The sequence below is a fragment of the Epinephelus moara genome, chromosome 7, assembly GCF_006386435.1.
Source record: "Epinephelus moara isolate mb chromosome 7, YSFRI_EMoa_1.0, whole genome shotgun sequence".
Lineage (NCBI taxonomy): Eukaryota > Metazoa > Chordata > Actinopteri > Perciformes > Serranidae > Epinephelus > Epinephelus moara.
In genome coordinates, this window is record NC_065512.1 from 3,623,416 (window position 1) to 3,646,814 (window position 23,399).

General features: G+C 43.1%; 1 protein-coding gene across 3 annotated transcripts in view; it reads right to left on the reverse strand.

The window, feature by feature from the left end:
* dgkh (diacylglycerol kinase, eta) overlaps positions 1-23,399 on the reverse strand; it is an 87,041-nt gene that overhangs the window by 26,706 nt on the left and 36,936 nt on the right. For all 3 annotated transcript variants that reach the window (XM_050048675.1, XM_050048674.1, XM_050048676.1), the window contains 9 exons: positions 20,197-20,301; positions 14,427-14,559; positions 9,386-9,492; positions 7,850-7,975; positions 5,375-5,477; positions 3,044-3,206; positions 2,814-2,922; positions 1,575-1,796; positions 1,176-1,267 (listed from right to left, as the gene is read on the reverse strand). In XM_050048675.1, the coding sequence (XP_049904632.1) occupies positions 1,176-1,267; positions 1,575-1,796; positions 2,814-2,922; positions 3,044-3,206; positions 5,375-5,477; positions 7,850-7,975; positions 9,386-9,492; positions 14,427-14,559; positions 20,197-20,301 (1,160 nt within the window). The remainder of the gene's footprint in view (positions 1-1,175; positions 1,268-1,574; positions 1,797-2,813; positions 2,923-3,043; positions 3,207-5,374; positions 5,478-7,849; positions 7,976-9,385; positions 9,493-14,426; positions 14,560-20,196; positions 20,302-23,399) is intronic.

Sequence of the window (23,399 nt, forward strand, 5' to 3'; positions counted from 1 at the left end):
AACCAGCGTCGTATCCATGCCATTTTGCCATTGCCATTGTCAGGTCTTGTTATTTTGATACTTTGTTCATGTTTGTTTTCTGTTTGTTTTTTCATAGTGATAGTTCAGCCTCAGTAGAGTGATTTTCTGTTTGTTTTTTTAGTCTAGCGTTTATTTCCTAGATCATTTTTTGTTCTTAGATTTAGTTTAGGTTTTTTCCTCTTTCGAGAGTGATTTTCATTTTTGTGTTTTCATTTAAATAAACTTTGATTTTGTACTTTGCCTCCCGAGTCGTGCATTTGGGTCCAGGTCCTTTGTTCGGTCGTGACAGATGTGTTCAATGGCCATCAGAAGTTTGAAAATCTGATAATTTCTGTTTTAATGATGCTTTCCATTTACCTCAGAAGTCGGAGGTTAGACCTGGGAATGACGTTGCACCCAGGACAAGTTGGAAAACCAAATGATGTTAGCAACACCAGTTCAAGCTAGGTTAGCCATTGTAAGTAATACCAGTTGATATGAATACCATATTCTGTGCATACAAACAGTGGAATAACATGTCCACAGGTAGAAGTTGGACAGGACTGTGTGTACGACTGATTTAATGAGACACAAATAAGACACTGTGCTATTAAACAGCATATTACTAAAGTTTTCACTACTGTTGATGTGTGGTGAGGGTCCTCTGACTTTCCGAGTCAGAAATCCGACTTCAGGCTGTGTTGAAATTTCTGACTAGGGACTTGGAAATTCCAACACCCAAGTGAAAAGGAAGGCACCGTGGATGCTGGGACAGAATGTGTGACATATGCCTTTTAAACCTGGCTGCAGGTTTTGGAGTGTATTTAAAATAAATACAAAATACAAAGTTACGAGTAGTATGTCCCTCCCCAAAGCCGAAATAAAAAATAGTGCTTAAAAAATTATTTCACGTCTGCTCCACCCCCTCCCCTCTCATAAATAATGAACAGTCCCTTAATGGATTTTACTTACTTTATCATTATCTATTCTTTACAAGACAAGTTACAGCAGGTGTATACTGTATATTTGTGATGGGACAATGAATGTAAAGGAAGAGTTGCTGAAAATAAATGTGCACATCTGTGCTGTCCCAAAGTGTTGTGCTGTAGTTAGTTATTATCTGTTGATTTTATTGTGTCTGTTTGAGGTCGAGCTGGTTTGTTAAAATCACATACTTGGCGGAGGAGATGACCACAGAGTGCTGCTCAGAGTTGAGGATCTTTGTGAGGTGAGCAGCTACTGAGTCTTCGTAGGCTGAAATGTGAAACTGCAGAGACAACAGAAAAAAGTATGTAAGAGTATGCACGTTCGCACTGTAGTAATTAAGTAATTAAAAGCAGACTTCCCTCGTCAATACTTGAAGCATTGCAACATTTCAGTAAGGTATATGATTAAGTCTTGTTGTGGAGACGTTTCTATTCCTTCGTCCAGTTTTGAACCTGAGCTGAGGTGATGTCGAAATGGAAATGTCAGGCATGTGCTCGGCTACCTCCCACTCACGTCTGTCTGGAAGCCCTGCTGCGTTTGATTGTGTCTACTGATGCGTGTGAATATCTGTCAGCTCTTGTGAGTACCTGGCAGTCGTCGGCTCCCTCGGGCGTGGTGGGGCAGCTGTGTTTGGGAGGGATCTTAATCTCGTAGGTCATGATGCTCCAGCGGTCCAGCATCTTGGTGCTGGCCCTCTCTAACTTCTCCAGGATCTGGGGCAGCTGGGTGTCATCGTCGCACGAAGGGCCCCAGCCGAGCACCCGTGCCAGATCGTTGCCCGTGCCCAAGGGCAACACCCCCAGCTGGCACTGGAAACACGTGAAGAGGGTTTATTTGGGGAATACATGCCTGCTGAAATCAAAATGAGGCCTGTGTGTGTGTGTGTGTGTGTGTGTGTGTGTGTGTATAATGAGTGTGTGTCTTTATGTAAGCTGTTCAGGAGCAGAGGCAAAAAGCTCAACTGGCACCAAAGACACGTCACATCTACTACAGCTTGCTCTCTTCTGGCAATTTCTACAGGATTAGAAGTGTTTATGACACCAAGCACTTCTTAATTAACTGCAAACTACTTTGATAATGGATTAATTGGTTTAAGCAATTCTTTTAAGATAAAAAAGAGCCAGAACTCTCAGATTTCAGCCTCTTAAAAGTGAATGTTTCCTGGTTTCTTTCCTCCTCTGTGACAGTAAACTTAACATCTTTGGGCTGTGGACAAAACAAGACATTGGAGGATGTCATTTTAGATCTTTCGGAAACACTGATTGACCTTTTTTCTTTTTCTTTTACCATTTTCTGAGATTTTATGGACCAAATAACTAATTGATGAATCGAGAAAATTACTCAACAATAAATAATTGTTAGTTGCAGACCTATTTAAAGGTCCAGTGTGTAGGATTTAGGGGGATATAGTCCACGAGTCTGCAAGTGCAGTGAAGTCTGGATATTTGGATTCAGCCTAAAAGATGTACAGTTTATTAATATTGTGGCGTCCCTTGACAATGAGGCTACGAGGCATGAATTCTTTTTGCCGGCTTTTTATTCCTTAACTTTAACTCAGGCTATTGTGGGCCATAGCCAACGTGAAACTACTTTATTCAATGTTTAAACCCGTGTAATCCTTGTAAAAACCTCCTGAATGATGAACACTGAAGGAATTCTAACCAGGAGAAATTTCAGCTAGTTGCGATGTGCAATCCTAACTGCTAGATGCCACTAAATCCCCCTAAATCTGACACGCTGTTCCTTTAATACAGAAGAAATAACTCTGTTCTGCTCAATGCTGTTTTGGTTGACACAACAGTAATACTACAGTTTTACTTCAGTACCTGTTTGTGAAGATTGAGTTTGTCGATCTCTGAGAGGACCCAGCCCACACTGCCATCTCCTCCACACACCAGGATCCGGAAGTTGTCAAACTTCTGGAAAAGACGCAAACTAACAAAAACACACACACATTCACTTTTTCTGTGGGCTCAGATTTTATCTAAGGCAAATATGTTTGGATGTTTTTTTATGTGTCTGAATTTGAGGATCTGTTTCCGTGTCTTGTCCTCACCCGAGGTGCGGCCCGCCGTTGACCAGGTCGAAGACTTGAGCCGGGTTGAGGAGCTGCTTGAAGCGTCGCAGGAATTTCACTCCCTGGTTGTCGCCGCTTTTGGAGTTGACAAAGACCAGGAGGGGACTGGCACATGACGGGGGACAAGTGGCCTTCCAGAAGCCTGAGGAGAAATGGCAACAGTGAAGGAGAAAGTGAACGTGTGCTGGACGCTCTGAGCACAACAAACTAAATTTCATACAACCCAAACAACCTGCGTGAGTGGATACTACTGGAGGCTGTGCTATTTGACTGCTGTGTCTCTTGAGTGTTTATGTTGTCAGGTCTCTTTCCAGGTCTCCATTTTGGGGAAGAGAATGTGTGGCTTTTTTTTAATTGTATCAGGGATCTAAGGACAGATTTTACAGCCCCTCAGGCAAATTTGTGATTTGTGATAGTGGGCTGTAGAAATAAAACTGTCTTGACTTGATCCTTTAATGTTCCACAATCAGTCACCAGGGCACAGCAGCAGTGCTGGGTGCAGTCGCTGGCGTGAAACAACTCTGTCATCGTTAAACAACCTCACCAAAGTCTCAGTGCGTGCTCAGACTGAGCGTAATAATGCATGAGGAGCACAGCACATGCCAAAAACACGTGTTTTGCTCGCTGGTGAAGCACACACACACACACACACACACACACACTCACTCACACACATACACACACATGCATATACACTAATCTGTGGGAGGTAATGCAACAAGAGGTTTCTGTGCTTACAGCATAATCTGTACACCCCCACTGTGTTGACAGCTTCGTGCATATCAGGGCTTCCACCAAATGGGTGTGTGTGTGTGTGTGGCACTGCTATCTAGTCCTGGCACTCCCTCTTTTCCGTCCCTCCCTCTCATCCTCCTTCACGTCTCCCTCCTTCTCTCATCTCTCTGTCTACCCTCTTCGATTTTTTTTCCTTTCTGGATCTCTCTGTGATGTTGTCAGTGAAGGATGGATGGAGGGAGGGTGGGTGGAAGAGACGGAGCGAGGAAGGGAGGAAGGGAGGGAAGGAGGGGGGAGTCACAACGCTCCAGCACGTGCTACAGTCTGCCTCTCAGCCAATTACAACCAAACTCCCCCTCTTCCCAGCGTGCATTTGGGCAGAGGGGGTCCTGGAACGTGAGGAGATGCAGAGCGAGTGAAGGACAGAGGGAGAGAGAGAGAGAGAGAGAGGAAGCTGAAGGATAAATCCTCTTTTTTTATTTGCCCTTCTTCCTTTTTTTTCCTTCTTCCTATTCTCTCGTCCTCCTCCTTTCATCTGGATCCCCCATCCTCCTTTTCTCTGCCTCTCTTTTATCCTTCCACCAATTAGCCGATGCCAGCTTTTCACAGACTCAGTGGGTTGTGTGCGAGACCCAGCCATCGGCTTCCGCAACGGTAATCCAATCACACATGCTTATCTGAGTCTGTCTCGCAGGTGCTGATCCTCATCTAAATTGGGTTTAATGTGGGCTATGGAAAGCACATATACACACACACACACACACACACACACACACAGAGTCAGACTTTGACACAGAGAAAAGACGTCATGTATGAACACAGAAATACAGACCCACAGAGAGCCTGGAGGAAGCCTCGGGGTGTTTTGCAGCCATCTGCAGAGCCCCTCTTCTTCTCTGTTGTCTGTGTGCTCTTGTGCTTTTATGAAATGTTGCATGATGGGCACGTGTGTCCACTTTCACAACAAGCTGAGGAGCATTTAATTATGTTTCCTCTCACACACATCTTGCCTCAAGCTGCTGATGTATTTTAAACCCTCAGAAAAGGTGTGTGTGTTGTCCTGTCTGATGAGGCTATTTTTAACCACGGCGCTACACAACACATACCGGCACTCTGTTCCTCTCTCTGATACCTCTTATGACGAACACAAAGCAGGTACGAGAGTATAGATTTGAGGCTGAGGACAATGATATTGCCTCTTTGTTGCTTACATGTTCCAGCACTTTACAGAAATGGGTTTGGGAAAAAGGGGTGTGTGTGTGTGTGTGTGTGTGTGTGTGCGTGTGTATTATGGATGTTGATGCCTTGATCCAACCAGAGTGAATCATCATGTTCTCCCTCTCCTCCCTCCTGCCGCTGTCCTTCCATGTGACGGAGCACAAGGTCAGAGATCAGAGAGGAGACGTCGGCTGACTAAATGAGGTGAAATCTCTTTTTTCATCTCTGAAATGTAACGATTGCTCATAGGTGCCGTCTGACATCAACCTCCGACCCTTTGAGTGAGTCAGCGTGATTGCATTGTGTGTATGTGTATGTGTGTGTGTGTGTGTGTGTGTGTGTGTGTGTGGTGCCTACCGTCGGAGTCAATGCTGTTGAGCGCCGTAGGGGGAATGATGGAGACTTTGCACTGACCGAGAGGACACTTGCGAGGGTACAGGTCCATACAGGCTGTGTGCACCTGGAAGAGCAACAGCAAATGTGATGGATCAATTTATGGAAGATGCAAGGCTTGAATATATTTTCTCTCATATAGGTGTACAACAGCAATGACACAAAATCCCCCACAGGAAAGGTCTACATAGTTCCTAAATGAATTAAACTATAAAATGCTCCATCAAAATTGTAAATGTAGGTTTATTAAACCACATTTAATATTCAATATTCCTACTTTCAGTGCATCATTAACAGCTGTTAACTGTCATCTGCTGCAACATTTGGAGTGAGTGTTTCTACTCGTCTTGGGCGGTATCACAGTATTTAGATATCCTGACACTATGATTTTAAATACCGTCAAAAATACAGACGCTCGTCTTTGTATTAAACTCATAACGAGAGGATGTAATATATGTAGTGCACATAAAGCGCCACCAGAGGTCAGTCTTGACTGGTGTAACAAGCAGCTGAGCTAACGAGTAGCAGTGGGTGGGGATAATGTTACAGGACTGCAAAAACCAAATTAAATCAAATTATCATTAAAGGGAAATTTCGGTTTATTTCAACCTGTCTCCTATCGTCCTAAATTTGTTTCAAGTGACAAGTGACTTGGAAAGCAGAGCTAAATGGTAAACAACAAACATGGCAGCACACCGGTAAGGTAAGACAACACGTTTACATGTCGTTTTCTATATGTTCTCTGACATTTATCCTAACGATATGAGGCGGTCTTTGTGGAAAAAAAGCTTGTTTAGTGGACTAACTTTGCACTTGAAGGTTGCCCGTTCACTTAGGTTTTAACAGGTCTGACACTACTATGCGCCCCGGCTGTATCTAGGCTAACGGCTAACATGCTAACTATTATTTTTATGTCACTAGTCACTTGAAACAAATTTAGGACGATAGGAGACAGGTTGAAATAAACCGAAATTTCCCTTTAATTTAAGAACAAAGATATTCAGCAAAATCAGTGATATAGTTTTAGAGTTTTCCATCAAATATTCAGTAAAAACTAAATAAAAATGATCTCTCATTTCTTTAGTTTGTGAACAACAACAGTAACAAGAGTGAGATTCAGATTCTGTTACAATATTAATTGTTCAACTAAATAAAATCTACCACAAATTACACATTTAAACAGCTCCCAAATACAAAAATGTCCCCTGGGATCTATATATATAAATCAACAGGTGATTTCCTTCTTTTTAAGATATTGTTTGGGCACTTTTTGCCTTTATAGATAGGACAGTTCAGCATGAGGGGGGAGAAAGAGAGAGAGAGAGGGGTAATGACATGCAGCAAAGGGCCACAGGCTGGAGTCGAACCTGGGCCGCTGCGGTAACAGCCTTGTACATGGGGCGCCTGCTCTATCCACTAACCCACCGACGCCCCCTGATTTTCTTCTTTTATAGCAAAGTTTTTTCCACCTGGACCTTCATGCTCTGCCATTTCTCCTCCAATCATCAGGCTGTAACCTGTGACAGGCTGTTATGGTACCACAACTATCACACATTCACATATATGGAGTTTTTTCACATAGGTTTACATCACAAAAAGTTTAAGACAAAATCAGAGAAGAGAGGGAGAGGCGCTGAATGAGTTCCCTCTGAGCAGTAAGTCACTAAAAGAGTCTGAGAAGTAAAACAGTTAGGACGCCACAGTTTCTTCCACACTACTGAAGATGCTCCTCTTTTTGGAACCACCAAGGAGTCCCTGATAATTTCGCTTTCAGCCATGCTTGTTGTTGCTGTGGGTAACAGTATGACATCAATACATCAACAAGTCAAAATGTCGCGTGTATCACAATATGAATTTTTCATATCATATTAAAAACGATACCAGTATTATTGTGAGCGATATGATATGGCACATCCACAGACAGGTTTTAAAGCAATTGTGTGAGGTGTTCCTGCAACAGGAGAAACCCTGAAGGGACTAAACTATGGGAAAGGTTGCTGACGAAGGCTTGGATTGCTCCATCCACCCTGCTTTGCTGCTAATGTTGGTCCAGGTCACTGTGGCAGCAGGTTAAGAGAGGTCGCCCTAATGATCTTCTCCCACAGCGAGCTGGGTGAAGCTGTTCAATATAAGGAGCAAAAACTGACCAATAAATGGAAAGGATGGCTCGTGGCTAATGGAAAACAGCTCTGCGGCAATCTAGACCCTCCATCAGTCAACATATAGCTGACACGTGTTCATGAAATGTCATTGTGGTGAGGAGCATGCAAAACAAACTGTCATTTACAAGCAGCTTCAACGCTGATATGAAGCTTTTTGTTGTCTCAAATGTCCCGATTACGATTCAAACGATCAGCTCCTTGTTCAGTTTTTAATCCTGTTTAAATGTGGTTTAGCTCGGGCAAATGAAGCATTATGCACATGCGACAGATGTCTCACCATAGCTTTGCACCAGAGGCAGCGCCAGTCCTGCAGTCTCAGTACGCTGCCACATGTCTTATCACACACGGCACACTTGGCACTGACGGGCAGGTTGCCTTCCAACCACTGGTGAGGCATTGCAATCTGTAGGTTCAACACACACACGCACGCACACACACACGTACACACAGAGTTGAGGAAATGGGAAACACTTTACGCTGTCTACTTTTATCTATCATTTCTTCCAGGAAGCACTTTTCTCTGTTGCCACTGGCTCCACATCTCTCTTCTCTTCCTGACACTGATGAATCCATGAGCATGAAAAAGTTATGGTGAAGCATTTTAACGCTCTATATTATCATGCAATATACAGTTCTCCTGGGTATACAGTACAAGTCAGTGATTCAGTATTTTCACAGAAGCCTCCAGACATAAATTTATCATTTATCATAGCTAATCATTAGACAGTTAGCAGCTCCTAAGTCGGGGGTGTCAAAACCATTTTGGGCCACATACAGCCCAATATGATCTCAAGTGGGTCAGGCCAGTAAAACCACTGCATATTAACCTATAAATAACAACACAATTTTTCCCCTTTCTTTTAGTGTAAAGAAATTCACCCTGGAAATATTCATCCTTTCACAAAACAGATGATGAACCGTCTGAGATGTCTTTGAAAGAGTGTGTGCAGCATCAACAATTTGTCTCAGTTTTTCCACATTCACAGTCATTACATGTGCATTTCTACATGCATTTCCACTGTAGTAATGCTGACATCACCACACCAAACTAAAGTGCAAGCTATTGAGGAAGCATGTTAAGTGCCTCAGAAAACCATTTACAAATCTAAAATTTTATCAGTGCCTTAGCAACGAGGATCCACCGATATTCTTTTAAGATAAAAGACTGATACTGAATCTTTCGTTCTGAAGCTGCTGAGTGACAAAATTCTGAAACAAGCAGACCTCTGCTGGAGGATCTCAAACTCCACAAAGGATCATAAGGCACTAAAAGGTCCTAAATGTGATGTGGAGCCATGAAGAGCCTTAAAAGTCAATTCTAAAACAAACAGGGAGCCGATGTAAAGAGGCTGAAATCAGTGTGATGTGATCGCACTTCTTTGTTCTTGTTAAAAGCCTGGCGCAGGGGTCGACAATATGGTCAACATGATGACTATTTAGAACTTTACCCTTGCAGCATTGCTGATGAAAGCAAACAAATTTATCCATGCGCTATTAAATTCTCTATTTTCACCTGAGACTTTTCCCTTCCTGGATTTGGAATCCACAGCTAGCCTAGCGAGGAAAACTCGAGACTACTGTAGCCATTGCTGGCGACGTATGCCGTACATTTTAGTTGACAAAATGTTAACGTTTTTGTCACTATTTCACTATTAATCACTATTTTATCAATAGCTCTGAGGTGATAAAAATCAAAATACATGAATGCCTTTTAACGAAGGAGAAAAATAAATAATTTAACACACACACACACACACACACACACACACACACACACACACACACACACACACACACACACACACACACTTACCCCATCCTCGTCCTCAATAATATCCTTTCCTATGGAGGCCAGGGTCGTCCATTTACAGTTGTTAGTGGCTCTGACAGCACAGCGTTTGTGGGCTTTGAATTTGCACACTGAAAGACACAAACAGTCGACACACACACATCAGTCTGACCGTGTTTTACACCTCTAACAGCAGTTAACATCCCCGAGCATCTGCATAATGTGGCACTATATTACAAGAATAAAATAAAAGTAAATAAAAAATAAATTAATTAATGAGATGGGTGAGATGTGAGATGGGAATGATACTGAGTTAATGCCATGGCATCATCAGATATCAGATTCAGATTAAATGCACCTCGAATGCAACATTTCACGTAATTCTATTGTTTCTTTTTCTCCCTCACGAGCCGTTAAACACTGGACACTGATGCCTGATTCAGGAACAGACACACCCTGCAAAGTACAGTGTTCTAATGAATCAAGCCCTAATGAGATGTCAGTGGGTGTAATTACTAACCTCCCTGAGCCTGTTCTGTTCTGCGCTCTGACAGATAGAGGCAAATCGTGACGACTTAGCTTCAATCCATTTATCTGTAACCAGCAACACGGAGCCTACAGCCGGGCTGACGGGGACCTGAACCCTACAGGTGGATCCAGCTCCATATTAAAGCTACCTGCTGTACTGTCTGGATTACTATGTTAAACACACACATCTGTACAGGCTCTGGTGCTCACACTGACTCACATAATACACAGACATGCACGTGTTTCTGTGTGCACGATGCTAATCAGCTCCACCGTCATCCTCAGCAGCCTCAACACATCAGCAGAGCAGGAAAATAAAGACAAAGCATAGTAGAAGAAGAGACGTACAATGCAACCATCTCCTGGCTGTAAGAGGAGCAGTAAATGATCCTGGGTTCCTTGTTTCGTGTTATTCATTCATGTTTAATCTGCTTCCTGTTTTATTTTGTAGATTCTCTCCTCATGTGTCATGTCTGGTTTTACTTCCTGTCTTTCTGTGTTTTCCCGCCTGTTTTCTGTCACACCTGTCTGCATCAGTCTCGTTTCCAGAGTCTTCCCTTCACACCTGTTGTGTATTAGTCTTGTGTGCTCCACCCTAGTGTTCCCGCCTTTTGCCCGTGTCCTCCTCCTCCAGCTGTATCTCGTTCTTCTGATTACTTTTCTGTGTATGTATACCTGTGTGTTTCTCTCTCTTGTCCATTTGTCTGTGTTCATGGTGTTGTTCCCTGCCCTGTTCCCTGCCCTGTTCCCTGCCTTGTTCCCTGCCCTGGTCCCTGCCCTGGTCCCTGCTTGGTCTCTGCCTGGTCTCTTGTATTCTGTTTTGGGTTTCTTCCCTGAGTTCATCGTGTTATCCCGGTTGATTTTCAACGTTGATTCGTTTTGGTTCTTCTTTCTTTTGGACTTTTAGTTCCCTCCCTGTTTTGGATGTTTTTTGTTTTCATCAGCTTCATTAGGGGTGTTTTCACATATAGTCCTTTATAAATGAACCAAACTCAGTCCTCTTAAAGTGCACCAAAAATTGGACCAACAGAAAAGGGACTCCATTCGTTTCAAAGACGACTCAGTTCTGTTTCTGGTCCACTTTAGCTCTGATGTGGCCTCAGTCCTCTTTCTGTTCGACTATAGCCTATATGACATTGACATAATTTTGCTTTTACTTTGGCGTGCTGCTTCAGTGCAGTTATGAAGCCACTCACTTTCAGATGAACTTAAACTCTGAGGACAACCTTAACCTTTCTGTGCTGTAGACTGTTGCTGTTTGTTGTATTCTACATTCCACATCTGGAGAGAGGCCGATGTGGTGTCGTCTGGGTTTTCATGCGTCCCAGTGAACTAGCATATGATGTAGAGGGCTAAATACAACGGCAAAGAGCAAAGGGAACCTGGAGCGCTTTGTGTACACAAGGCACAGGTTAAGCAAACCACACTGCAGACTTGAAGTGAACCAAACTCAGACCAGAGTTCGCTTTGGTTTGGGTCTGAGTTCTTTTGAGTGTTTACATACGTGCAAAAGTTGCCGCTCTTAGTACGTTTAGAGGGCTGAAAAGGACAAAGTGTGAACTACTGCTCTGCGTCTGGGACAACAAAAAGGGACAAAATACAATGCCCATCTTCCAGGAGCTGATGGGACTGCATTTCACTGGAGTTGTACCATGTATGATTTCATCTGACAAATAAAGTGATAGAGAGTGGTCTCAATCTGTCCTTACTCTCCCTACATGCTTAACTATTCCTTTTAAATGGCTGAAGCACAGAGATCCTGCACTGCCTCAGTTGGTAAAGACGGGACTTATGTATCCGTCCACGTCAAGATTCACTTGGTACGTACAGTATAAGAAGCTACAGCCACTGTTACACCAGAGGAAGCACTTACACCTTTCACACCTCTGACTTTAATGTATGTGACGCAGGTTGTTCTGAATAAGAAAGAGGAGTGAATGTAAATGGAGAATGAGTATCTCCTATGAAGACGTACAGGCAGATGAAGATGGCTCTCGCCTTTTTCTCCATTAAGGATGGAGCACTTAGCGGACTCATGAATAATGTCTGTGCTCTGGGGAACTTTGCTTCTATAGTCACCCCACCCATGCTCACACACAGCACGCACACACACACACACACACACACACACACACACACACACACACACACACGGGCGATCTTGTCATTAGGAGGTCCACACAGATATACAAAGTCAGAGTCATTTCCGGGAGCAACAATTGATGTTTCAATCTAGTCCACCGCTAAATGCTGTTAGAGAGCATTAGCAGAGCATTAAGAGAATTCAGAGGACATGATACCACTGCCTGTTAATGGCCAGGCCGAACCCTGAGCATTCACATCCCAGACTGGAGGACAACGCTGTGTGTAGGGGAGTGTTTGTGTGTGTGAGAGGGTGAAATAGAGACAGAGGACTTTGTCTGTGAGTGTGTGTATCTGTGTGTGGCTTGGTAGCATGAATCAATCCCCAGCGAGCGTCCTGCGCAGGAAATCGAAGGGAAATTTAAGCTGCGCTGATTGCTGCGAAACTGTTTTGCCGGCTGCTCTCGACGTTTAATAGAGACGCTCTCTTGTTCTCTCTTTTTTCTTCTCTCCCTACTCTCTCTACCGTTCTCACACTGTCTCTCATTCTCACAGTTGATCATCCACTTCTCACTGTCTCATGTACAGAGTCTAGATCCTTTTGGGCTGTGCTGAAAACTTGTGTGCTCAGTGTGGATCTGAAGTACGGAAGCCAAGAACAGCCCTGCCTGCAATTATTTTTTGAATGCTGCCATCTCAACATCACAATTTGATTTAGTTTTTAGTTCACCTGGACCTTAAAGCTCTGCCATTTCTCCTCCAATCATCAGGCTGTAACCTGTGACAGGCTGTTATGATACCACAACTAAGTCACATATATGGAGTTTTTTCACGTAGGTTTACATCACCAAAGGTTTATGACAAAATCACTTGATGACACGGCGAGAGAGGAGAGGGAGAGACGCTGTGCTGCTGCCAGAGGAGCCGCTGACTGAGTTCCCTCTGAGCGCTAAGAGAAGGAAAACATTCAGGACGCCACAGTTTCTTCCACACTACTGAAGCTGCTCCTCTTTTTGGAACCACCAAGGAGTCAGTAATAATTTCACTTTCAGCCATGTTTGTTGTTGCCGTGGGTAACAGTGTGACGTCAATATGTCAACAAGCTGAAATATCGCGAGTATCACGATCAGAATTTTTCATATGATATTAAAAATTATATCGGCTTTATGGCACACCCCTATTATACACTAATGAAAAGACAGTAATAAAAATTATATTCAATTTCTCCCATGAGTGTTATATATTATATTTGTCAATTAATCTACGCTGAAAGAAATGTCAGAGGAAATATCTTTGAAGCCAATAAAGAACTCCCTGACCTATCTGTGTCCAATTTAAATCTTTAATTTATGATTTGATGAAGACCCTGCTCTCTCAACTGCATCTTCCTATTGTTTGTTAAAAGTGTGTGTGTGTGTGTGTGTGTGTGTGTGTGTGTGTGTGTGTGTGTGTGTGTGGCAGGATAAGCTGATCTAGATCAGAGTTTGATGTTGCTCTAATGACTCTCCATCTCTCTGTGTCTCTTTCTCCTGCTCTCTGCCCTGGATATGAGAGGGCCCCATTGTAGAGGATAATGAGTGCTGAGTGAAGAGGCTCTTCACACACCAAACCATGCACACATGTATGGACTGAGACGTGTGCAGTGCACATGCACACATGCACGCACTCACAGGGGAACATTAGCAAAATTAGGAGGAGAGGATATGCAGATGGTGCTCATTAAGGTCTGCTGCATGTCACTGACACTTTACACCAGCTAAACCAAAGCAAAAATATAGTGTCAGCCCCCGTCCTCTTAACACGTCTGTTCTTTCACACATGAGGTGAGGAGATGTGGCGTCATTCACAGGATCTGTTCACAGCTTCTTTTTTTTTCTCCGTTATGGGTAAATGGAAATATGCAAGAAAAGAAATTCAAAAAGCGTGACTCAGCGCTTATCTAACACCCAGTATGACAAAAAAGCATATGGACAGAGAGTGTGACAGCGTTAATGGCAATTCACCACCAGCTCTTTTCACTACTTCTGCCTCTCTGCAGTTTGATGGGCGTCCCACTCCACAACCAAGAGCGTTTCAAAGACTCACGCTGGCACCGGTGTAACCAATCTGCTCCACTTGGACAGATATTCGAACAAAGAATTTTCTCACTTCAGTGACTCACACGTCCTTACGCAACATAAACCTTCCTATACACCTGCCAGCTCACAGGCTGCAGCTCCAAATTAGCTGCTGGAACAAAACATTGTGTCTCATCCTTAAACAAAGAGTAGAAAGTCAATCCAAGAGCCAGTAATGAGATGTAGAAATGAGTGAAACCTGCTTCAAAAGGTCATGTGTTAAAGAGCTGTTATGTAAGTTACACTTTGTACTTTGTAATGAAAAAAAAAATAGCATTCATGTGTTTGGCAGTGAGCGTGTCGTGTCTGTGTGTGTCGTGTCCGTGTGTGCTGCCTACCTTCGCAGGAGAGGCCGTGAGACGTGACCCCAGACAAGCTATCTTTACAGACGTTGCAAAAGGTGGGCCGTGCATGGGAGCAGGCGTACCAGTTGTGCATCCCTGAGAAATGTTCCACATTAAACTGTGCCGTCTGGCAAAGGAGAGGTTAAAACAGGTTGGCAGCACTGGGATAACAGTCACAGAAAGGCAAGCACAGTGCACTACATCATCATGACAAGAGGGTGTACAGTGGCCAGGCCTGCACGGAATCTGCAGACGGCATCTCTGCAGATTTTCCATGGATTTTTAAAAAAAATTAATATTATCTGTCACATCACAAGCAGAAAAAATATTTTCATTCTGGATCACAGCTGAAAACAAAACAAAAAAATCTGCAGATTCCGTTTGGGTCTGACAACAACATACCTACTGCAGGTTTCATTACACATGAATGCATATTACTGTTACTGGCTGTTTTCAATACATGAAAAATAATAAATTACAGCAGCAGTCACAAATCAACACATTTTCACATTCAGCCCATTCCTCCCTCGTGTATTAGCTCTCACATTAAAATAATAATTCCTTTCCCCCTGAGGTCTGCCTTACTACAGGAGCCTTGTGACGACACTACCCAGTAAACTGCCTGGCAGAGGGAACGCACACAGCAGGACACGCATCAGGACTCCACAGGAGAAACCCTCGATAGTTGAAAGTCATTAGTGTGACTCTGCTGCTCCGTTATCTTACAGAAGCGACACCTGAGGCCTCATTACAGAAATCTTATCTCAGTTTAGGATGACATAAGAGTTGCAGCGGTAAACCAATTTCATGGTACACCATGGTACGAAAACAGATGGTTATCATAACATGTGATGTTGCTTATCTATGGTATTGAAAGATTTTTTTAACCGGACGGAGAATCTCATCTGCACTTGCTCATTTACTCCTCGACAGCCTGTCAGACTTTTTACACATATTTTCATTTAAAGAAAGATTTTCAAATTTCAAATATAACAACAGAAAATAAGCCTTTTGCTTTCATTTCTTTTAAGGGCCACTGTAACTGATAATAGTAATATTTGTAATACCGTAAAATGGTTATATTTTCTGAGACGGTTATTGTAACATAAAAATCTCCTACTGCTGCAACCCTAGATGACATTTAGGATATTTTGTAATACAGAAACATGTTTCTCGACTGCACTGAGGAGAAAAATCCCTTCTTATCTTCTTATCTTACAGAACCGCCTAACTCAGAGGACGGCATAGATCCTGTCCTAAATTCAAAATGACTGTAACTGCAGCTCTGTTGTTCGGTCTGAATGGCAATGACAGTGAGGATGGGGAACAACATGAGCACCAAAATATACCAATTGAAAGGCTACTCAAATCCTGCGATGACACTTTAAAATTTCAATAAATAATTCAGATTATTTTATTACTTTGATTAATAATTAAATCATATAATTGATTTTTTTACTCTGACGGTAAGCTAATGTAGCTGGCCAGTGACCAGAGGACCACTGATATTAGGTCTTGTTCCAGTAGCCAACTGATACACTCTAATCAAAGATACAGGCAGTCTGTGCTCAATCTAAAGATAGCTTCAGGCGTGACAGGCTGAGTGCCAACTGAAAAATCAAATTTACAGTTATGGTTAGGATTTCTTAAAGAGGCAGTGTGTAGGATTTAGTGGCATCTAGCAGTGAGGGTTGCAGATTGACACAAACATTCTCCCATGTGCCAGGTGTGAACCAGAGTCCTGCACTGGGTCGGGTACCCGCAAAAACAGCTGATTTGCGGGTGGTTTTAAAAAAACATTTTTTCCCGGGTTCGGATCTGGGTGGAAAAAATAACCATTTTTTCCCGGGTTCGGATCTGGGTGGAAAAAATAACATGCGGGTCGGATCGCGGGTTTCAGTCATTAGTTCGGTAAACTACAGATAACTATCTTGGTCATTATTTACTCTCTGAGGATCGCCTCCGCTATTTCGCAACGGTCATTGGTTCAGCTGTTTACACGCGTTTCACCATCTAATAACACAATTTGTGATTGGACGACAGAATCAACATGGCTGCCACCGTCTAACAAGCGCCGCTTCCAAAACAGTAAATAATTATTTAGGTATTTGAGAAATAAGTGGATAAAATGTACAACTATCACTTTATAATGTTTCTGAAGTGTTTCCCTGATGGATTACTTCTCTCCTCGATGGATTCTAAAAACACGTGACGGCTCGTAACTGCTGAACGTCGCTCTGGACAGAAAGTAAGTCTATTATTAGGCTATACGTGTAAAGTTCCTTTACATAGATTAAAAGTTTAAAAGCATTTAAAGTAACAAACGAGTGCTTTTACACTCGTATGGGAGAAGAACACAGAGGGTTGATGATGGAACTGAAGTCAGGTTTTTATTGTGAGAGCTGCTTCATTCAGGTCGTTGTTTACTCACTGGCACCTTAACTGTGGCGATATGCTGTTCAATATTCAGCCAATATGACCCAAAATGATTACTTTAAATCCGGGTTATGGGTCGGGCTGCGGGTTGTGTTTCAACGGGTCGGACCGGGTTGCGCGGGTTTGTACGTCGCCGGGTCGGGGCGGGGCGGATCTTGAAAACTGGACTCGTGCAGGACTCTGGTGTGAACTCCTGGTTAGAATTTCTTCGATGTTAATTGTTCAGGAAGTTTGTATCGGGAGCCGAATTATCCACAGAGGTCTCCTCTTCTCCAACACAAACAGAACGCATGATTTAGTCCATTAAAAATCAGTGTTTTCAGAGATAGGACGCTAGCCCAGCACCTGCTAATGTGTGCTCACTTTTTTTTTCTGATAACTCAAGATCGAGACGTTCAGGAGGTTTCTACCAGGAGCCAAATTATCCACAGAGGTCTCTTCCTCTCCAAAACAAATAAATTCAAACCCATTAAAACTAAATAAAACTAAGGCAGCTTCACGTTAAAAATCAGTGTTTTTTTCTTACATTATTTGGTTTGTTGAGAAGGGGTTACTAACTCTAATGTCCCTATCTAGAGCCTGTAGCAAAACTGTAGTATTATGGGTACTTTATGATGTCAACAAAAACAGCATTGAACAGAACAGAATTATTTCTCCTGTATAAAAGGTCCAATGTGTAAGATTTAGGGGGATTTAGCGGGGTTTGGCGGTGAGGACTGCACATTGCAACCGGCTGTTACTTCTCCTGGTTAGAATTCCTTCAGAGCTCAACTTTCAGGAGGTTTGTACCGGGAGCTGAATTATCCACAGAGGTCTCCTCCTTTCCAACACAAACAGACCAGGTGGTTTTAAGCGGAAAAATGGCGTATAAAGCAGTTTCACGTTAAAAATCTGTGTTTTTTCAATGCTGTTTGGCCCTCTGCAGATAGGACGCTAGCCCAGCACCTGCTAATGTGTGCCTAGTCTTTTTCTCCGATAACTTCAGATCCAGATATTCAAGAGGTTTTTATCGGCCAAACTATCCACAGAGGTCGCTTCCTCTCCAAAACAAACAAATTCAAACCCATAAAAACTAAATAAAACGAAGGCAATTTCACGTTAAAAACCAGTGTTTTTCGATGCTGTTTGGTTTGTTGTTTGCTAACAATGGTGGCCGACACAAAAATACGAAGACTCAAATGTCTCTGGAGCCTGAAGTGAAACTTTAGTATTATGGTGTCAACAAATAAAGCATTGAGCAGAACAGAATCATTTCTTCTGTATGAATGGAACAGTGTGTCAGATTTAGTGGCATCTAGTGGTGAGGATTGCAGATTGCAACCAGCTGAAACTTCACCTGGTAAGGATTCCTTCAGTGTTCACTGCTCAGGAGATTTTTTATTGGGAGCCGAATTATCCAAAGAGCTCTCCTCCTCTCCAAAAGACATGGACCAGGTGAATTAAACCAATGAAAACACTGAATAAAGCAGTTACACGTTACAAATCAGTGTTTTTCCTTTGCTGTTTGGTACATAAACTGTGCTCACCTTTTTTTTCTGATAACTTAGGATCCAAATGTTCAGGACATTTATACATTTCTATCTACAGAGGTCTTTTTCTCTCCAAAATAAATGTGCCAGTGTTTTAAACCAGTAAAAACACTGAATAAAGCAGTTTCACATTTTAAAAAATCAGTTGTTTTCCCGACACTCATCACGGAGGGGCTTCTAACTATGGTGGCCAACATGAAAAAGAGCCAGTGTTTGGTTTGTCCGATTTGGGCTACTGTAGAAACATAATGGTGCAACATGGTGGACTCCATGGATGAGGACCTGCTCCCTATGTAGATATAAACAGCTCATTCTAAGGTAACAAATACTCCTGCTCCAATTTCAGGTGATTATACACTATAGAAATCATCATATTATATTTCTTTTCTGCCTATTGCTGAAATTCCTGCACACTGGACCTTCAAGTTAAGATAATACAGGAGGTCTGAGGCAGGATAGGACACAGCTATGAGTTTAGGAATTGCTTCTGTAATTGCTTCTGAGGATCGTTTTTTTCCTATCTTTGAAACTTCAGCTCACAGAGGACAGGCAGGATATTTTTCTGTAATGAGGCCCCTGGTCAGGAAAACTGGATGCCTCCACACACATTAGTGTATGGAGAGAGCCCACAGTGGAGCTCAGGCTAATGTGAGTGCACTGAACAAGTGTGGGCGTTGCGTCTGCAGCAGTTGGCGCAGCCCTGCATGCAGTTTGTGTTTCATAAGTCCAATTGTAACAGGTGCTTATAAACTGGGACGCTCAGGATTCCTACAGTGCACAAGACACACACAGCAATTAAACGCTGTTGTGTTGACTTCTTCTGTGTGTGTTTGCATGCGTGCGTGTGTGTGTACCCAGTGGTGTGTGTGAGCTCTGGGGGTGCTGCTGCACTGCAGTGCAGTAAGGGGGTGAGGGATGGGGTCTTATATAAGATTTCCCTCCCAAATCAAAGCCATTAAAATGCAGTGCTGCTTGCTTCCTGCGCGCCCCTTCTCCCCTCACTGTCAACATGCAGCCCAGATTCACATTCCTCCTGCATCTTTACGCTGACGCTGGAATATTCTGCACAGTTGCTGTCGGTTTGAGGAGTTAAAATCCACACAGTGCCACATTAGCTGCCTGGATTTTTCCAGAGAGTAACAAAGACGAGCATTAACATCAGTGTTGTGTTAAATGACTGGACATAATCGCTCCCCGTTTAGGTGTTATCATGTGAGTCATGAAGGGGGAAAAGAAATATAGAATCAGACATGCTTTGTGAGCATGTGTCTGGATTTTGTGTGCGAGTGTACTGATGGTACTGTGTGTGTCCTCATTACTGTATCTCTGACTGTAGAGCTGCACACCTGTGATGGTGCACATGCATCCAAGCGTGCCTGTGCATGTCCGCTGGTGCTCTGAGGCTTTGAATCTGAGTGTCGCTTCTGCATAAACAACTTTTTGGATCCCCTGTTGCCGTCAGTGTGCTGTATATCAGGTCAACTCTTATTCCCTCTACTCCTCACACACCCATGTGGAATCTACAAACCCTTTCTTCCTCAACAACACTGACAGGATACTTTGACCTTTAAGAGCATCCTTTATCAAAACGGCAACATCACAGTCAAGATCTCCAAAAGAGGATACGCCTTAACACAGATCTATTGTTCCTGCTGCTCCCTCTATCTATCTATCTATCTATCTATCTATCTATCTATCTATCTATCTATCTATCTATCTATCTCCCTCCTGTCTCTGGTCCCCGCTCCCCGCCTCACACAAACTCTCGTGGATCTGTTAATTTGGAAAGAGCCTCTTACCTCGTAATGCTCTCTGGACTGGACGGACTTCAGCGAACTGATCCAGTCCTCCATCTCTTTCCTGTTCTCGGCGCAGAGGATCAGCCTACGGAACGGAGTGATCACCTGGAGGGGACAGCGAGGGATGCTGGTGAGGGTGAGGAAGTGAGGCGGATACAGTGGCTAAAAAGAGAGAGATGAATTTCACCGGCGCTCTCCTCCTCAGCCTGCGGTGCCACTGAGAGAAGAGAGAGAGATCAGCTCTGTCTTTAAGGGAGAGGACGGATGAGAAGCCCCCCTCCCTCCCTCTGTCTCTCCCTCGTGCTCATTAACTCCGGCTCACTCGTCTCCTAACACCTTCTTGAGTTAGTCTTTTCCTTCGCTCCAGCATTTTTCCCTCTCTCGCTCTGAGCTCTTCAGGTTGCTTTGAGGCAGATATGTGCTGACAGGCGAAGCGCCTAGGTAAAGGCTAAGAGCTTCTCTCCCCCTCTGCCTCCCCCTCTGTGTGTGTGTGTGTGTGTGTGTATGTGTGTTTAAGAACAGTCTCCCTGTAGATAACCCTACAGACATACAGCACCCTTTCAGCACCCTATCACTTATTAATGCTCCCTCATCTCTTCTTTCTCTCCATCTCTTTCTAACTCAACATGTCCTTACGTTAACTCCATTTACGCTGTGAGGCACACACACACACACACACACACACACACACACACACACACACACACACGGCAGTATCACACTAATCAATATTCATGAAGTAGCAGTAATGCTGATGGAATGCCATTTATGATTAATTGAAGTCTTCGGCAGGTTCCAAACACTTAAACACAGACGTCCTCCTTTGAATGTCCTCTGAATTTTAAAAACTTTGACACAGCTTGTTGGTTGTTGATTGGCAGTACTCAGGCTGCAACTAACAATTACTTTAATTACTAATTAATCTCTGCTTAATCGTTTTATCAGTGAAATGTCAGAAAATGTCAGAAAACATGCTCTGTGTAATTTCCCAGAGCCCAAGGTGGCAACATCGTCGGTATCGGCCGATATTAGCTTCAAAATTACCTGTTGGAATTCGGATAACATGCTTTTTCTTATTTTGCAGAATGAATGAATATCACATACATTGAACAGTATTGTATTTCATGTCTCCATCTGCTGGTGGGCCGTCATGATAAGAGTATGCATGTATAATATGATATTCATTCCGCCACAGAAGAGATTTGATGATCACTAAATTTAGGTGGGAAAAAATGGATATATCAATATGGGTTATTAGTCAAATGAGCTGCTACATATCGGACATCGGCAAAAAATCCATTGTCGTGCATCCCTACTTCAAATGGTATGTTTAATCTGACCGAAATTCCAAAGCTTTTCCATTTCTTCTCATATTTGACAAAGGAAAGCATCAAATTCTCACATTTATGAAGCATGAAACCATCAGATGTTTGGCTTTTTTACAACAGAAATCCACTAGAATAACAGCTTTATGCCTCTGCGAACCATTTAAGTTAAAGCTTACATCCATGTCTGTGAAAACATGGATGCGTCACACACAGATCTATACAATCAGCACAGTTTCAACGTGGACAACAGTCCAAGTGGACGTTTGTGCCAAATCCCCCCCAAATCTGCCAAATCTTCAGGCGTTCTTGACATGTCAAGTTCATGAGAATGGCACGGACAGACAACTGGAAAATGTAATGCCTCTGGCCACGGCTATCACTGATGCTGAGGCATAAAAAACAGACAATTTCAATGATCAAAATGTTTGCCAATTAATTTTCTGTCGATCCACCAATCAAATAATCGACTCTAGACATTATGCTCTCGACATTACTGGGAAAATTTGCAGTCTTTTTTTTCTCGATTTAACAACACATCTTGAAGCAAAAGGGAAGCAGACAGGTTAAAATGTGTCAAGAATAAAAAGCTGCTGCTCTTTTGCTTGGTGGTGTCGTGGGCCTGAACAAAGAGCTTCTCTAAAGTGACCTTAGATGCATATTCTAATTTACTGCGGTATATTTTTCCTGCCATCACTAAAGTGTTTTTATTATGGGAACTCTTTCCAAGGACAGACAAAGTCTTAAAAGCCCTCACACAGGACCAGTATTACCAAGGGACCTCGTGTGATTTATAAATCACCCTCACAACTCTGATTCATGCAGAACATTTTCACTGGATAAACAAAGTCTAAATTTTATCTGAATTTACTGACATTATCCTTGAAATATGATTCGCACAGTCATTTGTAACTCCACTCTACAGAACACAAAACGCTCTTCTGATGGATTTGATCTTGCTCTTTCATTGAATAGCTTTCCATGCTGTGTAGTGAGACGAGCCTCCTGCACCTAAAATACTGTCAGAACTTTCCTTTATAATTACAAACTCAGCCTTTTTATTTCTCAACCGGTGATATCACATGACCTCTGTGTTTGGCAAAACATGGCAGGTCAAACTGAAAACTTACGGACACGGCACACTGGCCAAGGATTAAGTCACAGACAACCTCTGAAATTATTTCACATAACTAAAGGTGCCCCGTTCATACTAGTCCCATACAAACAGGGCTTAACATAATGGGTACCTATGAAAGACTTAAATATCAACAGGTTTTTGATATGCTTCAATATCGCAAAGCCGACCTTTTCAAGATGGCTGAAGGAATGAAATAAGGAGGTTAAGCTCGCTGTTGAACAAGTCCGCCATGGATAAGGAAAAACTAGTGCGAGTGTGAAGCGGTCAGGATGAGAGTCAGCACCTCCAAGTCTGAGGTCACGGTTCTCTGCAGGAAAACGGTGGATTGCCTCCTCTGGATTGGGAAAGAGTTATTGCCCCAAGCGAGGGAGCTCAAGTATCTCAGGGTCTTGTTCAGGAATGAGGGTAGAATGGAGCGTGAGAAGGTGGTGGTTTGGCACGATGTCTGCAGTGATGCGTACGCTCTGCTGGACGGTCGTGATGAAGAGGGAGCTGAGCCTGAAGGCAAAGCTTTCAATTTCCTGGTCCATCTACGTCCCAACCCTCACCTATGGCCATGAGCTCTGGGTAGTGACTTAAAGAATGAGGTTAGAGATACAAGAGACCAAAATGCGTTTCCTCAAAAGGGTGAGGAGTTCAGACATCTGGAGGAAGCTTGGAGTAGAGTGTCGAAAGGGGTCAGTTGAGGTGGTTTGGGCATTTGATCAGGATCCTCCTGGGTGCCTCCTGTTAGAGGTGTT